Below are 20,390 nucleotides of genomic sequence, written 5' to 3'. Positions count from 1 at the left end.
ACTGTGTGCGTTTAACTCTGAGGGTTGTTCAGCCTTGAGGGGAACGGTTAAGTTTTCATTTGATTGGTGTGACATCAAGCCTCGCGACAAGCAAAACCCACGATGTAACAGCCCATAATCAATTCGAAGTATACCGAAACAAAGATGGGGTTATACGCTCATCCGCATTATGCATAATAGATCTAGACTGCAAGATCAACAGAGGAAGGCTACCGTTTCTGATTGGCCCCGGCACCTCCTAATATCAGACGGAGGCTACCTAATAGCTTCGTAGCTTCCGGTGGGAGGCTTGCCAAGCCACCGGACTCTGCAGCATCTCCGGACTCCGATGCCAAGATACTACCCAAGACTTGCCCAAGACTTTCCTATGTCTCGACTGCAGACATTCCACTTATTCCTAGCTATTCCGCTACGCTCGCTCGAGGGATGCCTCGGAGATGTCCTCGGCACTCTGCCGTGCAGTCTGACCTGTAAGCTCGGGATTTGTCGGCTGATAACAAGGTGTGTCAAGCGCACAGGGGAGGGTTACACGCAGCCCCGGGAACTAAACAGGAAATATACACTGCTACTGAGCTAGGCACTGAGATGTTTTTCTTTGATTGGACGGAAACATGGCAATAATGTGAAGGCCGTGATGGAGGGCCGGGGAAATCGACGGGTTTGGCAACACCCGAAATGAACTGATGACTGCCTAACTAGACTGCTCAGACCCAGGCTCAAGACTCTTAAACTATATGTGGCTTAATGAGCTTCCTTGGGTATAAAAGACTGACATGTCATCTTCCTCTTCGATTATCGACAGCGTTACAAATACCACCTACTTCAAAAACAAAGCTACTTCAGAAACACAATCATTGCTTATTTTTGTCTCAGCTTGATAAGATGCAACCCAGTCTAGGGCTTCAGGTCACCCTGGCTTCTCAATTGCCGACTCTCCACTCAGCGTCCTTCCCCACGGTACCAGTAAAAGTTTCTGTCCATAACACTGCCAGTGACCCTGTGACATTTCTGAAATGGGGAACTCCTTTTGATGCCCATGCCGCAGTCTCGGGAATCTTTGAAGTTTGTGATACGGCTGACGGAACAATTTTGCCCTTGGATGTGCTCAAAATGTCCCGGAAATTTCCCGCTTCCGGAGACGACCTGATAGAAGTTGCTGGAGGCCAAATCCTTGATAATATAGTTGAGCTGCCTGGATTGTACTTCCAAGAGGGTCACGCCTATTCTATTCTCACAAAAGGCATTTGGCATGCTCTCTGGCAAAAGCCACTGGTCAATGTGACCGCATCCCAATTAACGGACTTCTCCGGAGCAGAGCGCGGCGAGTTTCGGTCGAATGTTGCACTTGTGAAGCTTGATTAATCGGGGCATTATGTCGTTGGATGCCTATCACCAGGAGGGGTGCCTGGTATCATCCTTCTTAGATCCTACTTTATGGACATCGGTCTTACTCTATGTCCCACGGAGGGCAGCATCGATCTTTGTCTGAAAATTCATCTATCTTATGTTCGAGAATATTTCCTCAAATTTAGTGGAATTGAACCATTCACCATGAGCATGGACAGCTGCGACACTCATAAAATATCACCCAAGAAAGATGCCCAGGAGGTCTTTCAAATTATCATCGATGGCGGAATCGCTATCATCCCAAGCAATGTTGGATACGGAATCATTGCTAGTCACCCGCAAGCAGTTCGTCGTATATTCGACGCGAAAAAGCGCCAGCCGCATAAACGTCACGCCATGATCGGCAATTACAATCTTCACAAAAAGGTTCACAGGCTCCCTGCGCGAGAGGCAGAGATGGTCAGACTTCTGACAGTGGATTTGGACCTTCCTATTGGAGTCGTGGCCTCGTATCGTCCAGACAATCCAATAATTCGGAAGATTCCACAGGATTTACTCGAGGGCTGCTCTATTGAGGGAACTATAGCTATGCTTGTCAATGGAGGGGAGCTTCAAGAGGAGTTATCCAAGCTCGCAGCCAATGCAGAGCTCCCATTGCTCGGGTCTTCGGCAAACCTAACGGGGACAGGAACGAAAGTAGCTGTAGAAGAAATTGAACCGGAGATTACAGCGGTGGCGAATATTATTGTCGACTATGGAAGACAGAAGTATTCGCAACCCCGACTTTCATCCACAATGATAGATTTCAACAACTTGAGAGTGCTCCGATTTGGAGCCTGTTACAGTGTGATACAAGATGTGCTTTCGCGCTTCTACGGCGTCCATTTACCAGATGATCCAGGCCGGGAGGTGTTGTTCTCTGGACATCTCCCCCGCGGTTGCGATACACTTTGATGAGTGATCTATTCTATCTCCAGAAGGATAAATTTCCTTCGGCTGGTGATTGATCCAACATTACAGATTCCCATACGCAATACAGTATGGCAGTCTTTGATTTTCATAGTTGCGATGAACGACAGATATAAGTTTAGATTTGATTTGTTTGAAATAACACAAAATTCATTGCCTCAACTGATGTGACGTTCAAGAACCCGCAAACTCAAGTCCAATCTTGCTGCATCCGAGATATGATTGTTTCTGTGAAGTTCCACAGTAGGCTACTATCGTGAGTATGCCAAGCTGCGCCGGTCCAAAAGGAATGTCGACGACCTTGAAGATCATTCAAGCTTTGGTAAAAACCACCGCGGATCAAGTCTGAGGTGACCCGGAGTGCGTAGGGTCCGTGATTTATGAAAGCGGCAAACTGACCAGAGTTCCCTGAAACAACTCGACTGGTCTCAGCTATTATCTGGCTCCGAATTTGCTCAATGGACATGGAGATATTACTGCCGAACTTGACACTTGTAAGAGAAGACTGAGCGTGTGTTGGGCCCAGTGTATATGTTGTTGGTAAACGCGGGAGATAATACGTGGCCGGATTTGGCGCTCTGTTTGAAAGAGTTGTTTCATGAGCGATGGGTGTTTGTCGAAGAAGACCGCTGAAGTAGTCCATATGCTCAAAATTAGAAAACAACCGTATTTCTTCGTGGTCTAGGTCAAAACCAGCCAAGACCTCTAGTTTTGGCGGAATGGTAAAAAGGAACTGCTTGACTCTGAGAAGTTTGTGGCCAAGGGGTGTGGCGACAACTGCATGTACATATGGCCCGAGACTATCACGTTCCATTTCCACAACACAGCTATTTAAGAACACGCTTTCGGTGTTCTGTAGATGTGATAATGCCTTGTCGTAGATCTCGTGATTGTTTTGTCTGACAGTTGCCAGAAAGCCATTTGATAAGCTGCGCAGCATTTGAGGTCCAAAACTTTTCATAACATAGAGTGTTGGTAATCTTAAAATATCCCCGATTCCTTGATCAATAGTCCATATAGATGGAATTATAGCAGTGAGATTGTGAAGACGCGCGAACTGACCAAAAGGACGCCAAATGTCATGCGGTACCGGTAATTGGAAGTTATATCCCTCATTGAGACCTGGAAATCGTGCTAACTGCCTGTTCCACCTCGCGAATGTTCGTTCAGTTGCATTTAGACTGGCAGGGATGTAGACCGGATGGCCAGTCTGTAGATCAACGATTGGAAGACTTGAGTTGAAGAACAATTTGGTCAAAGGGATATTAAAGCGAGAGAAGAAATCATGTACCAACGGTAAGTTGTGAAAAGCCACGACACCAAGTTCGATAGTTGATGAACTGATAGGGTCGTGATATGTATGTGTGTGTCCTCCCAAAATCTCTTCCCGCTCCACCACAACAACCGACTTGTTGAAATCTTGTTGCAATCGTATGGCAGCGTACGTACCGCTTGCCCCTCCACCCACAATAGCAATGTCTCTGACAATCACATCAGCAGGGTGGAATTGTGCTTTGATAGCTAATGTTTTGTTTGACAAACACAAAGCGACATATACCAGCCATGAGGCTAAGGCATGTGCAGAACAGAGCAGCTGAGGTAATGATACTGTCAACATCGACTGCGAGCGGCGGGGTTTTTAAAAGCCGAATTAAACAAAATCTCCTAGAGATGTAAACCTTGTTTGTTGGCAATCTTCCAACAAGTTGCCAGCGACCGGGGGAACTCGTGCACAATTTAACTGAGGCTAACCTCAGTATAGACAAACGAACAGCATTCCGGTGTTACAAGAGATTGAAGGTTGACGTCGGACAAATCAGCAATCCGTACCTCCCGACAGGCCGCCCATATTCTTCAGGCTGGGGTAAACATGCCAATTCAAGGGTTGGAAACTCTAAATTCCTGTATTTGCTGCGTATTTTGCGCAGTAAGTCTAGAAGGCTGTACAGCATTATGAAACAGAAAGGCTATTTTCCGAAGGAGGAAAAGATAGAAGTCATCGAAGTTCAAGTTGCCAAAAGACCCGTAATCTTTCGAACTGATTTTAGTAACATCAACTGTTCGTATGTTTGCTGATGGGGAGGTGTTCCCCAGGTAGATGCTGGACCTAGTCTTGTGATTCATGAGGTATATCGCAAGGTAAGAATGTATTGTTTCATTCGAATAGTATATGCATGGAGATCCTAACTACCACTCCCAACAGGGGACTGCGGAAAAAGGAATAGTGTCCCAAGTGTCTTGTCTTGTCAAGATCTTCATCATCACCACCAGCATCGCATATTCGAGTGCACTTCCTCCCACCCCAACTACCTGTGGTTCTTGATCATAATAGATCTTCACATTTAAACATACTTCACGGTCACGCTGTTGGAGGTGACAGAGCTGGAAGTAAGGACCTGGTTGTTTTGTTCGATATCGATGAGGGTAGCACCGGATGGACCAACAGTGGAGCTGCCATCAGTGGCCTCAGCACCCGAAAAGGTGACCGTTCCAAAGTTGGCGAACGGAACGAGGGAGCTGCCAGATTCGAAGTCCTCAACAATCCACTCGGCATTATACTCGCAGAGAGTACCGTCAACCCCACCGTTGAACGTGTGAGTTACAGACTTGCCGGTAGAGACATTCTCAACAGTGGCAGTGCCGGCAGTTGTAGAAGTAGCATCCACGGTGACCTTGATCACATTTCCGGCGGAGATGCTGATACCGCTGAAGTCATAGGCATAGTCGGGATACCACTCATACCAAGCGTCATACGTGACAGAGCCACCCTGGACGCAGAAATCCACTCCAGTCTGCAGAATAGCAGAGCTGCAGGTATCTCCATCAATACCAACCCACGCAGAGGCACAGTATTGTGTGCTCGAGGAGCCTCCAGAAGGGGCCTTGGGAGTGGGAACAGTGAATTCCGCGGTCACAGCGGTGTAGCCAGTACCGATAAGCACGGCACCAGCCCAGTTGGAGCTGTATTGCTCATGTGAGGTCTTGTTCAGTTGAAGAACCTCATTGGTACCTGGCTTATAAGGTGGGTGGCTCTCTCTGCCATTGGCGCGAGCGAGGCGGCGGGCCTCCTGACGGGCCTGGCGCTGCGCTGTCAGGGGAGCCGCAATGGCGGCACTCGCCAAGAGTGAAGTGCTGAAGATGCCGGTGGAGAATTTCATTGTGGAGATGTGCCACGGCAGGACAAGTTAAGAGTAGAGCGTGGTATGTGAGTGAGACAGATGCAGATAGAGAGAACCCTGTGAGTTGATGAAGGGATGATAGAAGAGGAAGAGAGCTCGAATTTATAGAACTGTGGGACAACCACTTACTCTGACAACATCGTCAAAGAGCAGCTTAACACAAGAGTATTCGAAATATACCTCATTTCGAATCGATTGCCGGCAAATCTTGCGCCTTGGGACCAACAGGCCGATGCAACATCATCATCAGCAAAGCAGGACCATAGGTCAATGGGAGTAGGAAGATTTAGGCGTGCGTGATGAGTACCGTCACGCCGTCGGAGACCGATGGTTTTGGCAAACTAGATTGGGCACCTTATCGTGAGCCGGTCTGCAGAGATCGATGCAGAGCGTATCTATAGACTCTCGCTCACATGGAGGAGCCATAGTGGTAGTGTTGGCTTTGACCCCCTCCGCGGTACATGTTGATTGTCGGGAAATAAGATAGCTCTAAAATGCACGCCATTTGATGGGCGATCAGAGGACCCGATATTTTTTCAACGAAGCCATACACCAAATTCAACCCCGTAGTATGATGAGGACAGCAATCAAATCGTGACGTTGCCATGTCCATCTATCAGGAATCATGAGGCAGTAGGAGGATGAATAGACTCACGACCTCCAGTGTCAATGCATACGCCACCCACATGCAAGGTCGTTATCGGACAAAACCTGCCAATAAACAACTTAATACAACTTACTAAGTTGCAGGACTTGGACAAGATTTCTCCGAGTACGGAGTAGTAGTGCCGAGAAGATTCCCCCCCCCCTCCCCCCCCAAACATTCGTCAAGGCACATCGAGCTAGGCAAGCGGAAGTCTTAGCGCTGCCCTAATGTTATTGACCGCGGGGACCTTTGTGTAGACATCGCGGATGTCCGACGGGGTCCCAAGGCCTGGAATTGTGATAACGTGGCCCTCAATTTGAGCATCATCACAGAAGGCACCCCGAAGTGGCACATTTCACCGGGAGATGCCCATGTCCAGATGGACCGGCGTTAACTGGGCAACGATCGGCAATTGTGTTGAGGATAACGCACGAGGTGTTCGATAAGCGATGCCGATGCGATGTTACCGTGGCGCCGGGGCTAAAAGCGCCTCGAGTAAGCCACGGCAAGAATGTGAAGGCCAAGCTTTGGACAAGCAACGCTGCCGAGAAAGGAGTGGAAGTCCAGATGAATCGAAGTATCTTCAGTATGTCTGAGATGAGACAGTGTTTAGATTTTGCCATTTCTGACTGCGGCGGACAGTTGCGCCTCCCGCGATGCGAAGATGGCGGATAGAAATATACATGGCTTGCTGACAGGCGTCGGCTGGCTCTGTTAAGCTGTGGTTCCAGACCCCTCCTCTAAGTCCCTACCCCTTTTGTCCATTGCAGAGGCCATGAAGAAAAGTCAGGGGAAAGTCGGTCCCGCACAGCAGCGACATTGGCCGCCACGAGTCAGTTAGCGTGGTCAAAGCCCCCTCACACTAACTTTGTTCGAGAATCACATCCGAACCCCCGCGGCCAAGTCACCAGCAGGATGTTTGACGGTTATTCAAGCGATGCCTGGGCTGGCCCATAGTTGGACTGTGTCACGCGGAGTCTGGACTCCCTGCGGATAAATGTAGATCATGCATGAATCTGGAATGCAGATGCAGCGCGGAACAGATTGATGCGCATGGTCAAGACTAACACAATGACCAGGAGTGCGAGAAAAGAATAAATCAAGGAGAATAGAAGGAGGCAGTTGCCTCAGGCAGCAAAGCAGAAACTACACCAAGGGCCCAAGGCAACTACTGTAACACATAACCTTGACTATGTACGTACCAACATTTTAAGCAGTGCCTGAGGAATTTAAGGGAAAGGCAGACCTGGATAAATATCTCCAGACTACTCTGATTTTGCATTAGGTACTGAAATTTGTGACACACGTTTCCGTTGCGTCCAAGGGCTTCTTCAGGCAAACAAAAACAAGAACCTTGAAACGAAGAGACCATACCACTCAAACGAATTTTGATCGTAACATTTCCGCACAGAATATGTATTCTGGCCAACGCCGCCTGAAAAGTCACATCAAAAGTACACAACGCCACGACAAAGAATTATATTAACGTGGGGCCGAAGTCGAGAAATGTTCAATGTGGCTTGGATGTGGAACATCATTTTCCGAATCGAAGGGAAGCAAGGACATCAATTCCATGTCAAAGATCTCTTCAAAAGGAAAACCGTCCACCACGAAGTCGGAGCCGACAATAGCCGAAGTCTCGGGGTCTAACACAGGATCCTCAAGGGGGTTATTGTCTTGAGAGTCTATCATACCAGTATCGTCAATCACCGAAGTCCGCCGAATAAGAAAGCGAAAATAAAAGTTTGGGAGGGAGGGGGTTGTTACCATCAGGCGGAGTGTCTGCGGCTGACTTTTGGCCACCAAAGTCTCTCTCCACGACCATAGTTGGTCATGGAGAAGACTAGCGGCGAGCCGGGTTCGCAGCTTTAATCCAGGCTCTTCACCACTTTGCCGTGAGCGGCCTTGGATACTCCAAAGTTCAGCCAATATCTTGGAAGTCCTCCCCGGAAGATCATTGTCTTCCAGAGAGGCTCGTTGGAGTATTCTTAAAGCTGCGTTGAATGCTCGTTTACCGCCTTCTAGGTCTAAGAGACTGGCTAAGCTGGAATCTTCGAGTCGGAGAATGAACAAGGCAGCCAATGTTGCGATCCGGAAATAAGAAGATGGTGAGTATTTGATGATACTGGCCGTGGCATCCAGTTGCTGGAGATTATTGATAAGAGATTTCGCCAAGTCAAAAGCCCGCAAGAGACCGATCTTGCGAGACAATGACTCACCAGTATCCAGAAGGTAGAACACGTAGAGCTGAAGTCCGGCTCCGATCAACAGAGCTTTGTATTCAGCTAGTTAGGCGGTTAGACAGGATCAGGCAGCAGAAGTCAATTGGTGCGATGTGAATTGAATTAAGTCGAAATATCGTACCTGTGAGCGTTTCATCCAGACCCTGACACATATCCGTGTATTCTCGTTCCAACAAACCAAGCATACCGCTGGTTTCATGGGGGCAAATCCTCCCACGTGTTAAATATAGGCTCTCGGACATATACCTGCTTGTACGGGCCGAGAATCTCGCGATCAAGAGTTGATGTTTCAACCCCACGGGAATATCATACGCATTCTCCTCGTCGCATATGCGATCGACCATGGTGTTGGAAGACATTGGTAGCATACCGTGGGTTGAACAGATACTGAGATACAATGAGGGTGGGTCGACTATGAAGTTGAGCCGAGGCTAACCTACCTCTGAGATGCGATATAGCAGACAGACCATGTCCTCACGGCCTCGGAAACTTCCGTCGGTTTCAATTTCCTCTTAGTGCGAGAGAAGTCTTGAATAAACTCGGGTTGGTCTAAGCCGAGTTGCATCGCTATTGTTTGCGCAATATTGGCCAGCATCGGTGTGGTGTCTGTGGATAAAGATGAAGTTGGAAATGGCCACATACAGATTAACGATATGGCCTGCACGGTACCCCAAGTATGGGGAGGATTCGGAATCGTTTGCCACAATAAGTGTTTGATCGCAGGGGCCAACGTGACAGACAAGCTGGGATCGTCAGAGTACTGGCGTGAGGCAACATAGATAATGACCCAAAAGAGGAGAGGACTCTGGTCAAAGTAACGGTTTGGGGAACTTGACGCATCTAGTAACGGGACAAAGCGGTGGAATCGAGAGAAGAACCTAGGTGATTGTGAGTAAAGTGGCGCAGAAGTTGCCAGCAATGTTGAAAGACTTACAGGTTGAAGAGATCATCAATTTGTCCGATGTTTAGTCGTACGTTGCCAAGGGATCTTGGATATGTCGGCACATCCGAATCCCCACAGGAATAGCGCACTTGGCCCAGGGATCTTGGCGAGTGAGCAATGGCAATCGGCTCATCGAGCGAATAGCCTAGGCCAGACAGCATTCCCGATGCATTACCTGATCTTTCTTTGACTGATGATCCCTTGCCGGCTATTTGCTGTGGCGGCGTGCCGAGAAGTTGGCAAGAAACGGAGGAACGAAGTTGACGGACTTCGTCTTCGAGTTCCTCAAGTCTCCTAGATGAGTCCAATGAGATAGACTGAAATGTACATACTACAGGAAGACTTGCGCTCTCTTGTTGACCCTCTTGAAATCCGTGGCAATTACACACTCCTGTCCGACTTGGTGACACCTGGAGCAAGGGATTGTACCCCCAGAGGATAGTTCACATCGGATCTACCATGCCATGCAGTCAGGTATTATGCTGGAAAGTTTTCTTTGAACTATTACCACCGATATAAGGAGTGGGTTCTCACCTTCGCTTGCCGACATTGCCGACAGGCAATTCGCCGTCCCCGATGACTTGTCGACTGGGGCGAGGTAACTGGACTGCCACGTTGTCTCCGCATGTTGAATTTGTGACACCAAGTGTGATTCGTAGTGTTATGCAGAAGCAACCTGGTTGAAACCAGTGAGGGCCTGAATCGAAATTGGATGTGGGCGGTTTCCCCGGTTCCGGGTCATTATTTTCCTCGGTCGCGCGTAGTCGAGTCGTTGTCGTAGGGAACTTCGGTCTACGGTCTGGGATCAAATACGACTGCACGTGATACGCCGCACGCTAATCGCCGAATTTGGTGAATCAACCCTGCCATCCCAATAATAATTAGTGATTAATAGTAAAGTTAGATCCAGCCGGATGACGGCAAATAATAATGGTGCAAACTGGTACTTGATAGTGGCAGAAGAGGCCCCATTTTAGAAGGGTTAGGTCTGAAGGTGCCGTGTTATCATACTATATATTATACATTATTTGATAGGAAAGGCATATACTCAAGAATATCCAATCGATGTGTGTTTCAGAAGTCACGTACAAAAAACTACTGCCATCAAACGCCTTGTTGAAATAAATTTTCCCCGGATGCCGCATCTATGGCCAAGGCGTCTTTCAGGCCCACAATATTGAAGAAATCCTTTGGCCCGCCTGCCCCAGACATGACCAACCTTCCGTTCTCTTTTAGGTGCCTTGCTGCTTCGCTCACTGCCTTGTGTACAGGCTCAAGTGCAAATCCGGGGAATATCATCAGCCGGAAACCTAGGGCCTTTGCTTCTTCAACTGACAGTTCGGGTGAGACACCCCCTGTTACTGCATTGAATAGAACCGGAGTGGGACTGAGATCTTCGCATGCCCGTCTTGCCTGCTCCTTAGAGCTTATACCTTCGAGAAATGCAACATCTGCACCTAAATTAATCGCTGCCTTTAGGCGAGAGACTGCCTGGTCGTATCCAAGGGTAGCAAGCGAGTCGGTCCGAGCGATGAGAACGATGTCACTACCCGACGATTGACGAGCATTTACTGCTGCCTTGATGCGCGATAAGAATTCGTCCTTGGTGACAAGTTGCTTATGTAGAAGGTGCCCACAGCGCTTGGAGGTCGCCTGGTCCTCGAGGTGTAGAGCTGCAACTCCCGCACGAATATACTCGATGACAGTACGATGGACCATCAGCGACCCTGTGACATTGTGAACATATAAACCTCTGCAGTACCATGCTCCAAATCGTGATGTGCATACCGCCGAATCCCGTGTCTGCATCTGCAATGAGAGGAATGGATTTATCAAGACCAGCTATCATCGAAGCAGTCTCACGCATTTCAGGCAACGTGACTACGCCGAGGTCAGGTTGCCCAAGTCGGGATGCGGTTGTTCCTGCCCCTGTCTGATGGAAACGGATTGAATGAGAAATGACCAATCTACTTTCAAGATTTCTCACTTACCATATACAGAGCTTCATATCCAGAAGCCAGAGCTATTCGTGCAGTAAGGCCATCATAAACCCCAGGACATACAACCATGGTGCCTTGGTCCGCTAAAATCTGTCGTAGCCTTGAAGCTGCCATCTTGCTAGACTCCTTTAGCCACCTTCGGTAAAAAGTGTTGGTGTAATGAGAATTTCCTTTTCAGGAGACTATATAGTGGTACAAAGGAATTATCACAGGTTTTAACCCCCAGCTAGAATTACTTGTCGGCATAGTCATGGAGACGCATGCCAATTCGGTGTAGAAAAACGGCCCGGATTCGCGCCGCGTTTCGGCCCGTTTACGGCCCGGCGAAATATTGGATTTGAGCTTTCCGCTCTCTAAGGAATAAGCAATAAAACCCGAAGAGTTTCTTTATAATCTTAAATATTAGAATCTCAAGATAACCTTGCCTGAGAACTGACCGAAATCAAAATGAGCCAACAGCGAGAGTGTTGTATTGTACGACTGATGGGTGTTCTCCACCAGTCACGCGGTATCTCTATGACGGCGCCTGATGGTAAGTAACCATGTTCCTCATTATTCAAACTTTGCAGCAGAAGTATATAGCCTGACAGCGGCCCTAGAGATCCTTAATCAGGGTCAGACGGTCTTGAAAGCGCTCACGGCGATCATCGGGCTGTTGGAAAAATCGAACAAAACCCGAGAAGCAAATACTTTGAAGGATGTCCTTGAGATTTGTCGCCAGCCCAGGGAGTTAGGTGGATTAGATATATCCAAAGATGAGCAAACAAGCTCTGAACAGGAAGCAGAGATTATGTTCTTGTCATCCGCATGGCTAGAGGCGCTAAATTCAGTGGATCGTGCAGCGTCTTTACCAGACCCAATACTACAACGCCCGGTGGGTCGCCGGGGAATGACGCTCAGTGAGAAGATATTTGCCATGCATGACCTGACCAACAAAGGGTTTGTTGTTCCCGGGGAGCTAATTCGAGTTCATGTTGACTGGGTCATTGCATCAGAGGCATCCTGGGCTGTAAGTAAGAATCTTCCCGGTCCGAACGGTGTTTGATATCTGAGACCGCAACTTTAGGGCATGGAGAGAACATATGAAACTCTTGGGAGACCGGGAATATTTCGAAACGATCGATTTTGGCTCGCAGGAGATCATGTCGTTGATCCAAGGGTCAACAAGCTGCCAAAGGTGCGAGCATTAATTGACGCAAGTGAACGAGCAAAGAAGGTGTTTAAGATGACGGATTATCAAGGCATGAATGTTGAGATTCCCGAGGCCATAATACCAATTCCCGGACGACATGACTAAATAATACTATAGTACACAATTCTTCATACCGAGTTTTACAGAGAACGTGCGCAGCCTGGCATGGTAATTGTAGGATCAGACTCGCATACGTGCTCATCTGGAGCCTTGGGTTGTCTTGCCATTGGGTTAGGTGCTGCAGATGTTACCTTGCCTCTGGTAACGGGAGAGACGTGGTTTAAGGTACCGGAATGCATTAACATTCGCCTGGTTGGGGCTCCAAAGCCTGGAATAGGTGGGAAGGATGTGATTCTGTATATTCTGCAGCAGCTGAAACGAAACACTGTTGCGTCGGATCGAATCGTTGAATTTACTGGACCAGGTGTCACACACCTTTCTTGCGACGCGAGATTCGCAATCTGCAACATGACTACGGTATGCCGAAAAGAATATGCCGAGTATAATACTTAATAGACAGAGCTAATGGGAATCTTCGTGCAGGAATTTGGTGGTATTACTGGCATCTTCGAGCCAGATCAAATCACCCAGGAATTTGTCCAAAAACGACATTTGGTACGACACAAGAATCTTGCGACATATTTCAAGCCAGACGGTGATGCAGCATATGCTGCTACATATGAGATCGATTTGGGGAATGTGAGATCTTTCTTGGCTAGATATCCCAAGCCCGACGATGTTGTGCCTGTCCAAGACTGTGAAGGGATGAAACTAGACGGTTGTTTCATCGGCGCGTGTACTACAGCGGAAGAGGATTTGATTCTCGGTGCCCTCGTCCTCGAGCAAGGACTGAAAGCGGGGAAGAGACCCGGTAAGAGAGGTGTGAGGAAGGTAGTCCCAGGATCGTTGCCAATACTACACAAACTACGAGAATCTGGATTGATCAACATCTATGAAAATGCTGGGTTTGAAATTGGCATTCCTGGGTGCAGTTACTGTGTGGGTATGTCGGCAGACCAGGCCGGCCCGGGGGAGGTTTGGCTGTCATCCCAGAATCGGAATTTTGAAAACAGAATGGGCAAAGGTAAGAGAGCTTGACTTGAAACCTATAACTGAGCCTAACTGACCGAACAGGATCGATCGGACATCTTGCCTCCGCCGTGACTGTAGCGGCATCTTCGTTTGATATGCGAGTGACAGATCCGCATGAGCTACTTGCGGCTATTGACCTCCAAACCTGGAATGAGCTAAGGGGAGTAAAATCAAGTGAAAAGGGGCGCATGTCTGATGGCCCCCAGTATATGGAGCCTTGTGGTGCTCAGGATACATCTCCGATAACCCTTCAGCGGAAACAAAGTTCCGATGGGGTGGCTTATCTTGCATCCCGAACAGGGACTACAGAAGATTTCCCAACACCTGTTATGACTGGCAAGGTTCAAAGACTCGGTGACTTTATTGACACAGATGCGGTAAGGCAAACTATTTTAAGCCTGATTAGCTTGGCAATTGCAATACTGATGGATCGAATCAAGCTTGCTCCAGCCGAGTTTCTTATAAGCATGAAAGACAATGAATTCAGCGGACTGCACTGCCTGGAGTATACACATCCAGAATTTCGTGCTCGTGTTGGCCGAGGATTGAACATTGTGGTTGCTGGTAAAGGCTTTGGTTGTGGGTCATCACGCGAACAAGCGGTGATGGCTCTACTCGGTAAGTCTCTAGCACGAGCTACGTCCACAGAATCCAATCTTGTTATACTAATTGAATATTTTCCAGGATGTGGAGTTCAATGTGTTATTGCAAGATCGTTTGCCTTTATCTTTCAAAGGAATATGCCAAATTTGGGATTGCTGGGGATTACTATGCAGGATGAACAATTCTTTGAAGCTGCTACAGAGGGTGTCGACATTACCATTGATTTTCAGAAAAGAGCCCTGAAGGCTGGTGGCAAAGAGTTTCAGTTTCAATTGAGCCAGATGGAGAAAAGGCTTTATGACCACGGTGGTATTTCTTCGGCATTTCGGCATTTCGGAAAACATCTTTTTGAAGCGATGACGACTACGAGATACACTGCGAAGTCCTATGGGGAATTAGCAGAGACGAAGCCTGAGCTTCAATGGTAACAATTCATTTCAAGCTCGTCGTCAATGGGGTGAGTATCATGACTTCAGGCCTGTGGTACATCTCACATAGTCGTATGCAGATAGCAAGGCGGTGTCAGACTTATGGGCTTACTGAAATATCGATCAAATTTCGTTTCAAAAGAAGTAATGACAATAATATATGTAATGTCGGGTTCTGAAGCCATTCAGTGCTACTCGGAGAATATTTGCAGGATAATATGGAAGGAAACTATGAGATCACAGATGACTGGAATGCATTCAACCTTCCATCTGAATACTCAACGAATACACCTGTTGACAGCTTCTTATAACGCAAATTGTTTTTATTTCTTTAAATATTGTATATCGCTCTTCAAAGGGTCTTTACATTCGAGCTCATGAGGTATATCAGAATTCAAGAAGCTCTATCAGAGATCCTCACTAAAAATCAATTGGTAGACACAAAACTAGGTATATTGAGGTATTCAAAGCAACCCTGTTGTTGAAGTGGGCTCTCATAAATAGTTTGGCTGTTGTCGGCCAAAACTCACGCTCTTAGCTTGGTTGAACTAAGCCTGGCAGTTGATGAGTGCTCCAGTGAGATCGACCGGAATGGCAGCATTGGGATTTCCATCAACATCGGCGAAAGTGCGCTCGGCTGATAGGGCGGCAATTGTAACTCCGTTGTTGGTTAGAGCACAGGTAATAGTTTGGGGGAACGCCGTCAGCTGGGCAGATGTAGCCCAAACGTGACCATTCGATGCCACAGACGATGTACCGAAGAGGGACGCAATTGTCCTGCTAGTTCCATCTGCAGGGAAGGAAGCAGCTGCATTGGCACCTGACTGGTCGTTGGCGAGTGAAAATGTGACAGAAGGAGCCGTCCGAGCCTCCAGTGGCGCAGCAGCAACGGATGCGACCAGAAGGGAACAAACGGCGAGGATGGACTTCATTTTTGATCCCGAGGGGTGCGAATAGGTCGCTAGGGCTTTTAATGAGGCAATGGTAGATATTGACTGAATGATTGAGAGCTGAGTTGGATACTGAGAAGTCGAAAGGGAAGTGTTGGACTTTATATCTCTGTCCCCACTGGCGGTCTGATTAGCAAGAGGTATGGATTTAGTCAATCAACCCTGTCCATGGGGCTCTATTATTAGGGCACACGCGTGCATCCTTACGGCGCCCCACCAAGATATCAAAGATCAGCTCAATAAATCTCATGGTCAAGATGAGACATCCATGCGGATGAAAATCCAATTTCTTTTCTAAAATCATTCATAGGCTGGTGAAGGAACGCCTCACCACCACCATGAATAATTCCAGAGTGAGTAGATCGGGAAGATGTCAGCTGACCGCAGGGATTATTCGATTTGTCTCGACATTCCAAGTATAGCCATAAAAACTGTAATAAAATGTTTTCGAATACAGGTTAACATCGTTACATAGCATGACACAAGATGTATATGTTAGAATCAGTTTGTTTATCAGACACTGGGCACCGTCGAGAAAAATCCACTCATTGCCGTAGATTTGAATCTTGAGCCTCTCGCTGCATGAGTAATACGTCATCGTTGGAAAATACAGCTCTGTCGCCGACCTCAAAATGGTGCTCTCGGAGTCCTTGCTGTTAGGTACTATGTAGAAGTTGCTCGCTGAACGATCCACGAGAATTGGATAAGAAGCTACTCATCGTTCTACACGGAGCAAGTCATCATAGTTTGTAAACAAGAACTGAGATCACATGATTTCTAGCATACTTCCCGTCACGAAAAGAAAGAATGAGTGCCATCGGACGGTATTGTGGGGTTAATCCAATCTTCGATACATAATGAGGGGAGAGGGCACGGCCACCGACTGTATATGATATGTACCTAAGTTGACAAAGTTGCCGAACACGAAACTGTAAAAGTAAGACATTGAGCCCGCAGGGGGCATGCAGAATAGGCCATGGGAACAATCTCGTATTCATTCAAGGTGTCTTACAATCCGAATATTTTCACCTGGCTGGGAGGGGCGTGGAAAAGCCGTTAAGAAATTTTGCATTTATTGAATGTGTCTTTACGTGCTCCTCGGTACCACTATATACACTAAAGGGTGCAATGAACGGATCGATGTTTCCAGAATGGGTGAAATAACTCATAGTTTCATTTAGGAGACAGCAGGGTTTATGTAGATAGTGCATTATCTTAAATTTGAATCCGCGTCATTATAATGTCCTGCAATTACTCGGCCATCTCGATGAATGACAAATGAAGTTGGAAATGGGATGCCAAGAGCGGGGTTGAATGGCAGTCCTTTGGAGGAGGGTTGGCTGGGTCAATGATGCATCACCACGTACAGTTCTTCGACATACGAACAAGGGAAATCTAAAAAGCAGCACCAGTATCATTCTAATTGTGTTCTTGCTTCTGAACTGGAACATACAACAGATTTCCAGATCTTATGCAGGTAGTCGGTACTTCCCTTCCCTCCTATTACACCAAACGACCTTCATATCTTCAGGGAAAGTGAGCCTGAACGGATGAATGATCGGACTTTTCATCTTGGAGAGAACAAGATCCAAGGCTGAGTTGAGAGCCAGATGTGCAGTCCCAATGACACCCTTGCTTACATGTCTCAGCTTCGATGTATCGTCATAATATTCAAGAGAACAAGGTGGTTGACTAAGGCCCCATGCCCCCAGAGGAACGCGAAAAACGGTAAGATTTTCAGCCTCGTCTAGATACATGTCTCACTCGATCGGATGCCCACGTGTACATCGAGTACAACGTGTCTGCCATGTACATGACCCATGCTACTGGGTGGCCGCCATGCCGAGTCTTTAGGCCTGCCAATCGGGACCCTTAGCCGATTGGTCAGATGTTCAGCTCCAGAGAACGCCTCAGGTCACGGACTTCCGTTATAGAAACAATCTCGCTTGATGAAGACAGCCCACTTGAATGGAAATTGGTTGCCAGTGTTTGCTTTTTCAAGGCAGCAATATTGGTTGGCCGCACGCCTCCGCCAACGATGACTTCGAGAGCTCGGCGGCCCGATTTATTTTGAAGGCCGGAATTGCGTGACTGGTGCTTCACAAGGTCAGCTAATTGATCCATGCAGTCAACAGCGTTCTCGCTGGAAGGGCCACCACTGGTGAGAATTGCAGCAAAGCCACATTCGAGTATATCCCCCAAGGCAATATCCCAGTCGGATTTCGGAATACAATCAAATGCACGGTGAAAGGTACAGGGTTTCCCTTCTGCTAGTTGAACGAGCTCCTTATTCCTGGTGATATCAATCCATGAGCTCCAGTCGGTACTTGGATGGTCCGGCGCCTTGTGGAGCATTCCAAAAACAAAACCATCCGCTCCAAGATTATTCATGAGCTGTAGCGTCGCTTTCATGTCTTCGAAATCATCGTCATTATAAACGAAGTCCCTGGAGTGTGGACGAATCATCACGTATACCGGGATGGAAACTCGAGATTTCACCGCTTGCAGGACCGCAGGCTTGGGTGAGAGTCCGCCAGCCTTGTAGTCTTGGCATAACCTGCAATAATCCCATCAGTACGATGGTCGGGCACGCAACGGGTTTATGAGACAAGGACCCGTGGCTTCTCAAGAGAATTCAAAGTCACATGTATCCACCGGCTGACATAGGCATGGCGAGTTTTGGAAAAACGGTGATCCTTAAAAAGGCTACTTACTCGATTCGATCGGCACCCCCGTCAGCAGCATTGACTGCCGACTGTTCATTAAAACAGGCAATTTCCAGCAACATCTTCCGTCATACAATGTAGTAGACAATCAGAAATCCAGTGATACTAGTGGACCCGAGCAGAATGCAGATATTTCTCTTTCCAGCGCCTTCTTGGCCTACAGAACGAGGATATCCAAGGAATGAAGATAAGCTAAGCTGACTTTGTGTGTGGCTGAGGGGGTGGTTTAGTTACCCTTAGTCATCAATCTGAAAATAGACTCCACTAACGTAGTTCACGGTCGAGCGAGCCACCCTAAAACACTATACTAAAAGCGATTTTGCAAGTCACAATATATCAACAACCAGAACATCTTTTTATTAAATTTTCAATCTACTATAACTCCCTAATATTAGAAATAGTTTAGTATGACTGATATATTTAGGAAATAATTATTTACTTATATTACCAAAAATACGCATTGATCGAGTGACGAGGATATATATATCTACATTATTACACTCCGAAATATTTCTAGAGCCTATAAAAATATCTAGTATAGTATATTCAATATTAAGATACCTTAAGACTATATAATTCGCCTTCGACGTTGAAGTATGAAGTTGTGAAATATTGCATTTAGTATGGTATTTTGGGGTGGCCCGCTTAACCGGGAAGCACGCTCGACTGGGAATTACGTTAGCAATCTAGGCCTAAGGCCTATATATGCCGATATACCCCTTGCTCTTAATATAAGATAAAAGGTAAGAGCAAAGCAAGAGCTAAATAAGACGAAAGGAAAGGGTAGGTATCAGTATATAAGTATACATATACATAAGATCTTACGTCAGCTTCCTACTCTGTTGGATCCTGGAGGAAGAATGCTTCCTGCAAGATGAACCTACCCCGCTTACCCCGCTTGATATATCATATTGATCCTCAACGATCTCGTCAGCATTGCCTATCTAGGCTGGAGAATACTCAACACTCCAAAATGACCTCGAATGTTCTTGATTTCCTTATGTGATATTTGCTATGTACCCCATGTTATAAATTGCACTCTGTTTCCTAGTTAGAAAAAACAAGTTTGACATCTCTTTTATCACGGATAGAATTAGCGGGCATAGTAGACTATCCGAATCAACCTTCCACTGCTTGATTCTTCTGTCTGATCAGCCGATTATGATCTATCTTGATTCGTCTCTCTTCCATAATCGTGGCACTAAGATAAGTACGCACGAACGATTTCTACCACGGTTTTATGCACCATACGCAATTCCAACAATAGTTATAAGCCCGAGCCTCTGCTAAGGCCTTTATCTTTTACTTTCCTCTTATCTATCCCTTACTTTCGTCTTAAGTGATAGATTTATCCGATCTACAAGCTACCTAGCTTAATTATCCTCTAAAATACCACGTATATTAGGTCCCTTAGATTATAGCTATTAACGATTATACGCTAGCAAATAGTATATAGAAATACGTTAATCTAGACGTACCTACTCCTGCTACACTGCCATAGGAACTAACTAAGCTATATCTATCTGATTACTATGTACCGTAGTATTACCCTGCTAATATGACCGGGTAACGGGTTAAACTCTCCCTAGTATCTCGGGCTAGCAGCGCACGATGCAGGACGTCTGGAGCACAAAATACCGAGCGGGACGGCAATGCGGTTATTTAGCAAAACTGGCGATACGAGACCGGGCTAGCTTATCGGGGCCTTCCCCCGACGCTATAAGATTTCTCTATATTTCTCCGAATTAGTCACCTTTAGTTCTACTAATTGTGGATTATAGTCTTTCGCCGGGCCCTAATCTCGTAGGCCCTCCCTTATAGTTTCTAGTACTCTGCTAAAATGACCTACTATCTATCGATAGCTTATCGGCCTCCTTGTGTTTATAAGCCGCCTATATTAATATCTAGCTGTTATAATACTATTAGGGTTGAAATACTGGCCGTATTATAGTAGTAAAACTATTAAGCAGATTGATCACGAGCGAACTATCCCCTTTGCATCTAAGCGAAACAAAACTGAATAATGTCCCTTTTTGGATAACCCCCTTTAGACTCGGCCTTGTCTTTCCCTC

The 20,390-nt window shown here is 46.9% G+C and overlaps 8 protein-coding genes across 8 annotated transcripts; 3 read left to right on the top strand and 5 right to left on the bottom strand.

The window, feature by feature from the left end:
- Positions 1-882: 882 nt before the first annotated feature.
- N7458_004422 (uncharacterized protein) lies at positions 883-1,362 on the top strand (the record flags this gene model as incomplete). Its single annotated transcript, XM_056907804.1, has 1 exon — positions 883-1,362. The coding sequence occupies one exon, from the start codon at positions 883-885 to the stop codon at positions 1,360-1,362; it is 480 nt and encodes a 159-aa protein (XP_056766422.1).
- A 189-nt stretch (positions 1,363-1,551) lies between these two features.
- On the top strand, positions 1,552-2,301 carry N7458_004421 (uncharacterized protein; the record flags this gene model as incomplete). Its single annotated transcript, XM_056907803.1, has 1 exon — positions 1,552-2,301. One exon carries the CDS (start codon positions 1,552-1,554, stop codon positions 2,299-2,301), a length of 750 nt encoding a protein of 249 aa, XP_056766421.1.
- Positions 2,302-4,658: 2,357 nt separating this feature from the next.
- On the bottom strand, positions 4,659-5,474 carry N7458_004420 (A4/G1 family peptidase; the record flags this gene model as incomplete). The annotated part of the gene is made up of 1 exon (XM_056907802.1): positions 4,659-5,474. One exon carries the CDS (start codon positions 5,472-5,474, stop codon positions 4,659-4,661), a length of 816 nt encoding a protein of 271 aa, XP_056766420.1.
- Positions 5,475-7,623: 2,149 nt separating this feature from the next.
- Positions 7,624-8,536, bottom strand: N7458_004419 (uncharacterized protein; the record flags this gene model as incomplete). Its single annotated transcript, XM_056907801.1, has 2 exons — positions 7,624-8,426; positions 8,506-8,536. 2 exons carry the CDS (start codon positions 8,534-8,536, stop codon positions 7,624-7,626), a joined length of 834 nt encoding a protein of 277 aa, XP_056766419.1.
- Positions 8,537-10,431: 1,895 nt separating this feature from the next.
- Positions 10,432-11,441, bottom strand: N7458_004418 (isocitrate lyase/PEP mutase family protein; the record flags this gene model as incomplete). The annotated part of the gene is made up of 3 exons (XM_056907800.1): positions 10,432-11,054; positions 11,116-11,260; positions 11,319-11,441. The coding sequence occupies 3 exons, from the start codon at positions 11,439-11,441 to the stop codon at positions 10,432-10,434; spliced, it is 891 nt and encodes a 296-aa protein (XP_056766418.1).
- A 333-nt stretch (positions 11,442-11,774) lies between these two features.
- On the top strand, positions 11,775-14,642 carry acoC (uncharacterized protein; the record flags this gene model as incomplete). Its single annotated transcript, XM_056907799.1, has 9 exons — positions 11,775-11,859; positions 11,927-12,336; positions 12,394-12,576; positions 12,637-12,996; positions 13,063-13,390; positions 13,451-13,603; positions 13,654-13,988; positions 14,052-14,229; positions 14,296-14,642. 9 exons carry the CDS (start codon positions 11,775-11,777, stop codon positions 14,640-14,642), a joined length of 2,379 nt encoding a protein of 792 aa, XP_056766417.1.
- A 548-nt stretch (positions 14,643-15,190) lies between these two features.
- Positions 15,191-15,574, bottom strand: N7458_004416 (uncharacterized protein; the record flags this gene model as incomplete). The annotated part of the gene is made up of 1 exon (XM_056907798.1): positions 15,191-15,574. The coding sequence occupies one exon, from the start codon at positions 15,572-15,574 to the stop codon at positions 15,191-15,193; it is 384 nt and encodes a 127-aa protein (XP_056766416.1).
- A 1,902-nt stretch (positions 15,575-17,476) lies between these two features.
- N7458_004415 (copper homeostasis protein CutC) lies at positions 17,477-18,380 on the bottom strand (the record flags this gene model as incomplete). Its single annotated transcript, XM_056907797.1, has 2 exons — positions 17,477-18,149; positions 18,307-18,380. 2 exons carry the CDS (start codon positions 18,378-18,380, stop codon positions 17,477-17,479), a joined length of 747 nt encoding a protein of 248 aa, XP_056766415.1.
- Between the last annotated feature and the right edge of the window lie 2,010 nt (positions 18,381-20,390).

Source organism: Penicillium daleae, assembly GCF_028827525.1.
Source record: "Penicillium daleae strain IBT 16125 chromosome Unknown utg000005l_segment0_segment0, whole genome shotgun sequence".
Classification (NCBI taxonomy): domain Eukaryota; kingdom Fungi; phylum Ascomycota; class Eurotiomycetes; order Eurotiales; family Aspergillaceae; genus Penicillium; species Penicillium daleae.
The sequence above is the reverse complement of the archived record's forward strand: the minus strand, read 5'-3'. Positions and strand labels throughout refer to the sequence as shown.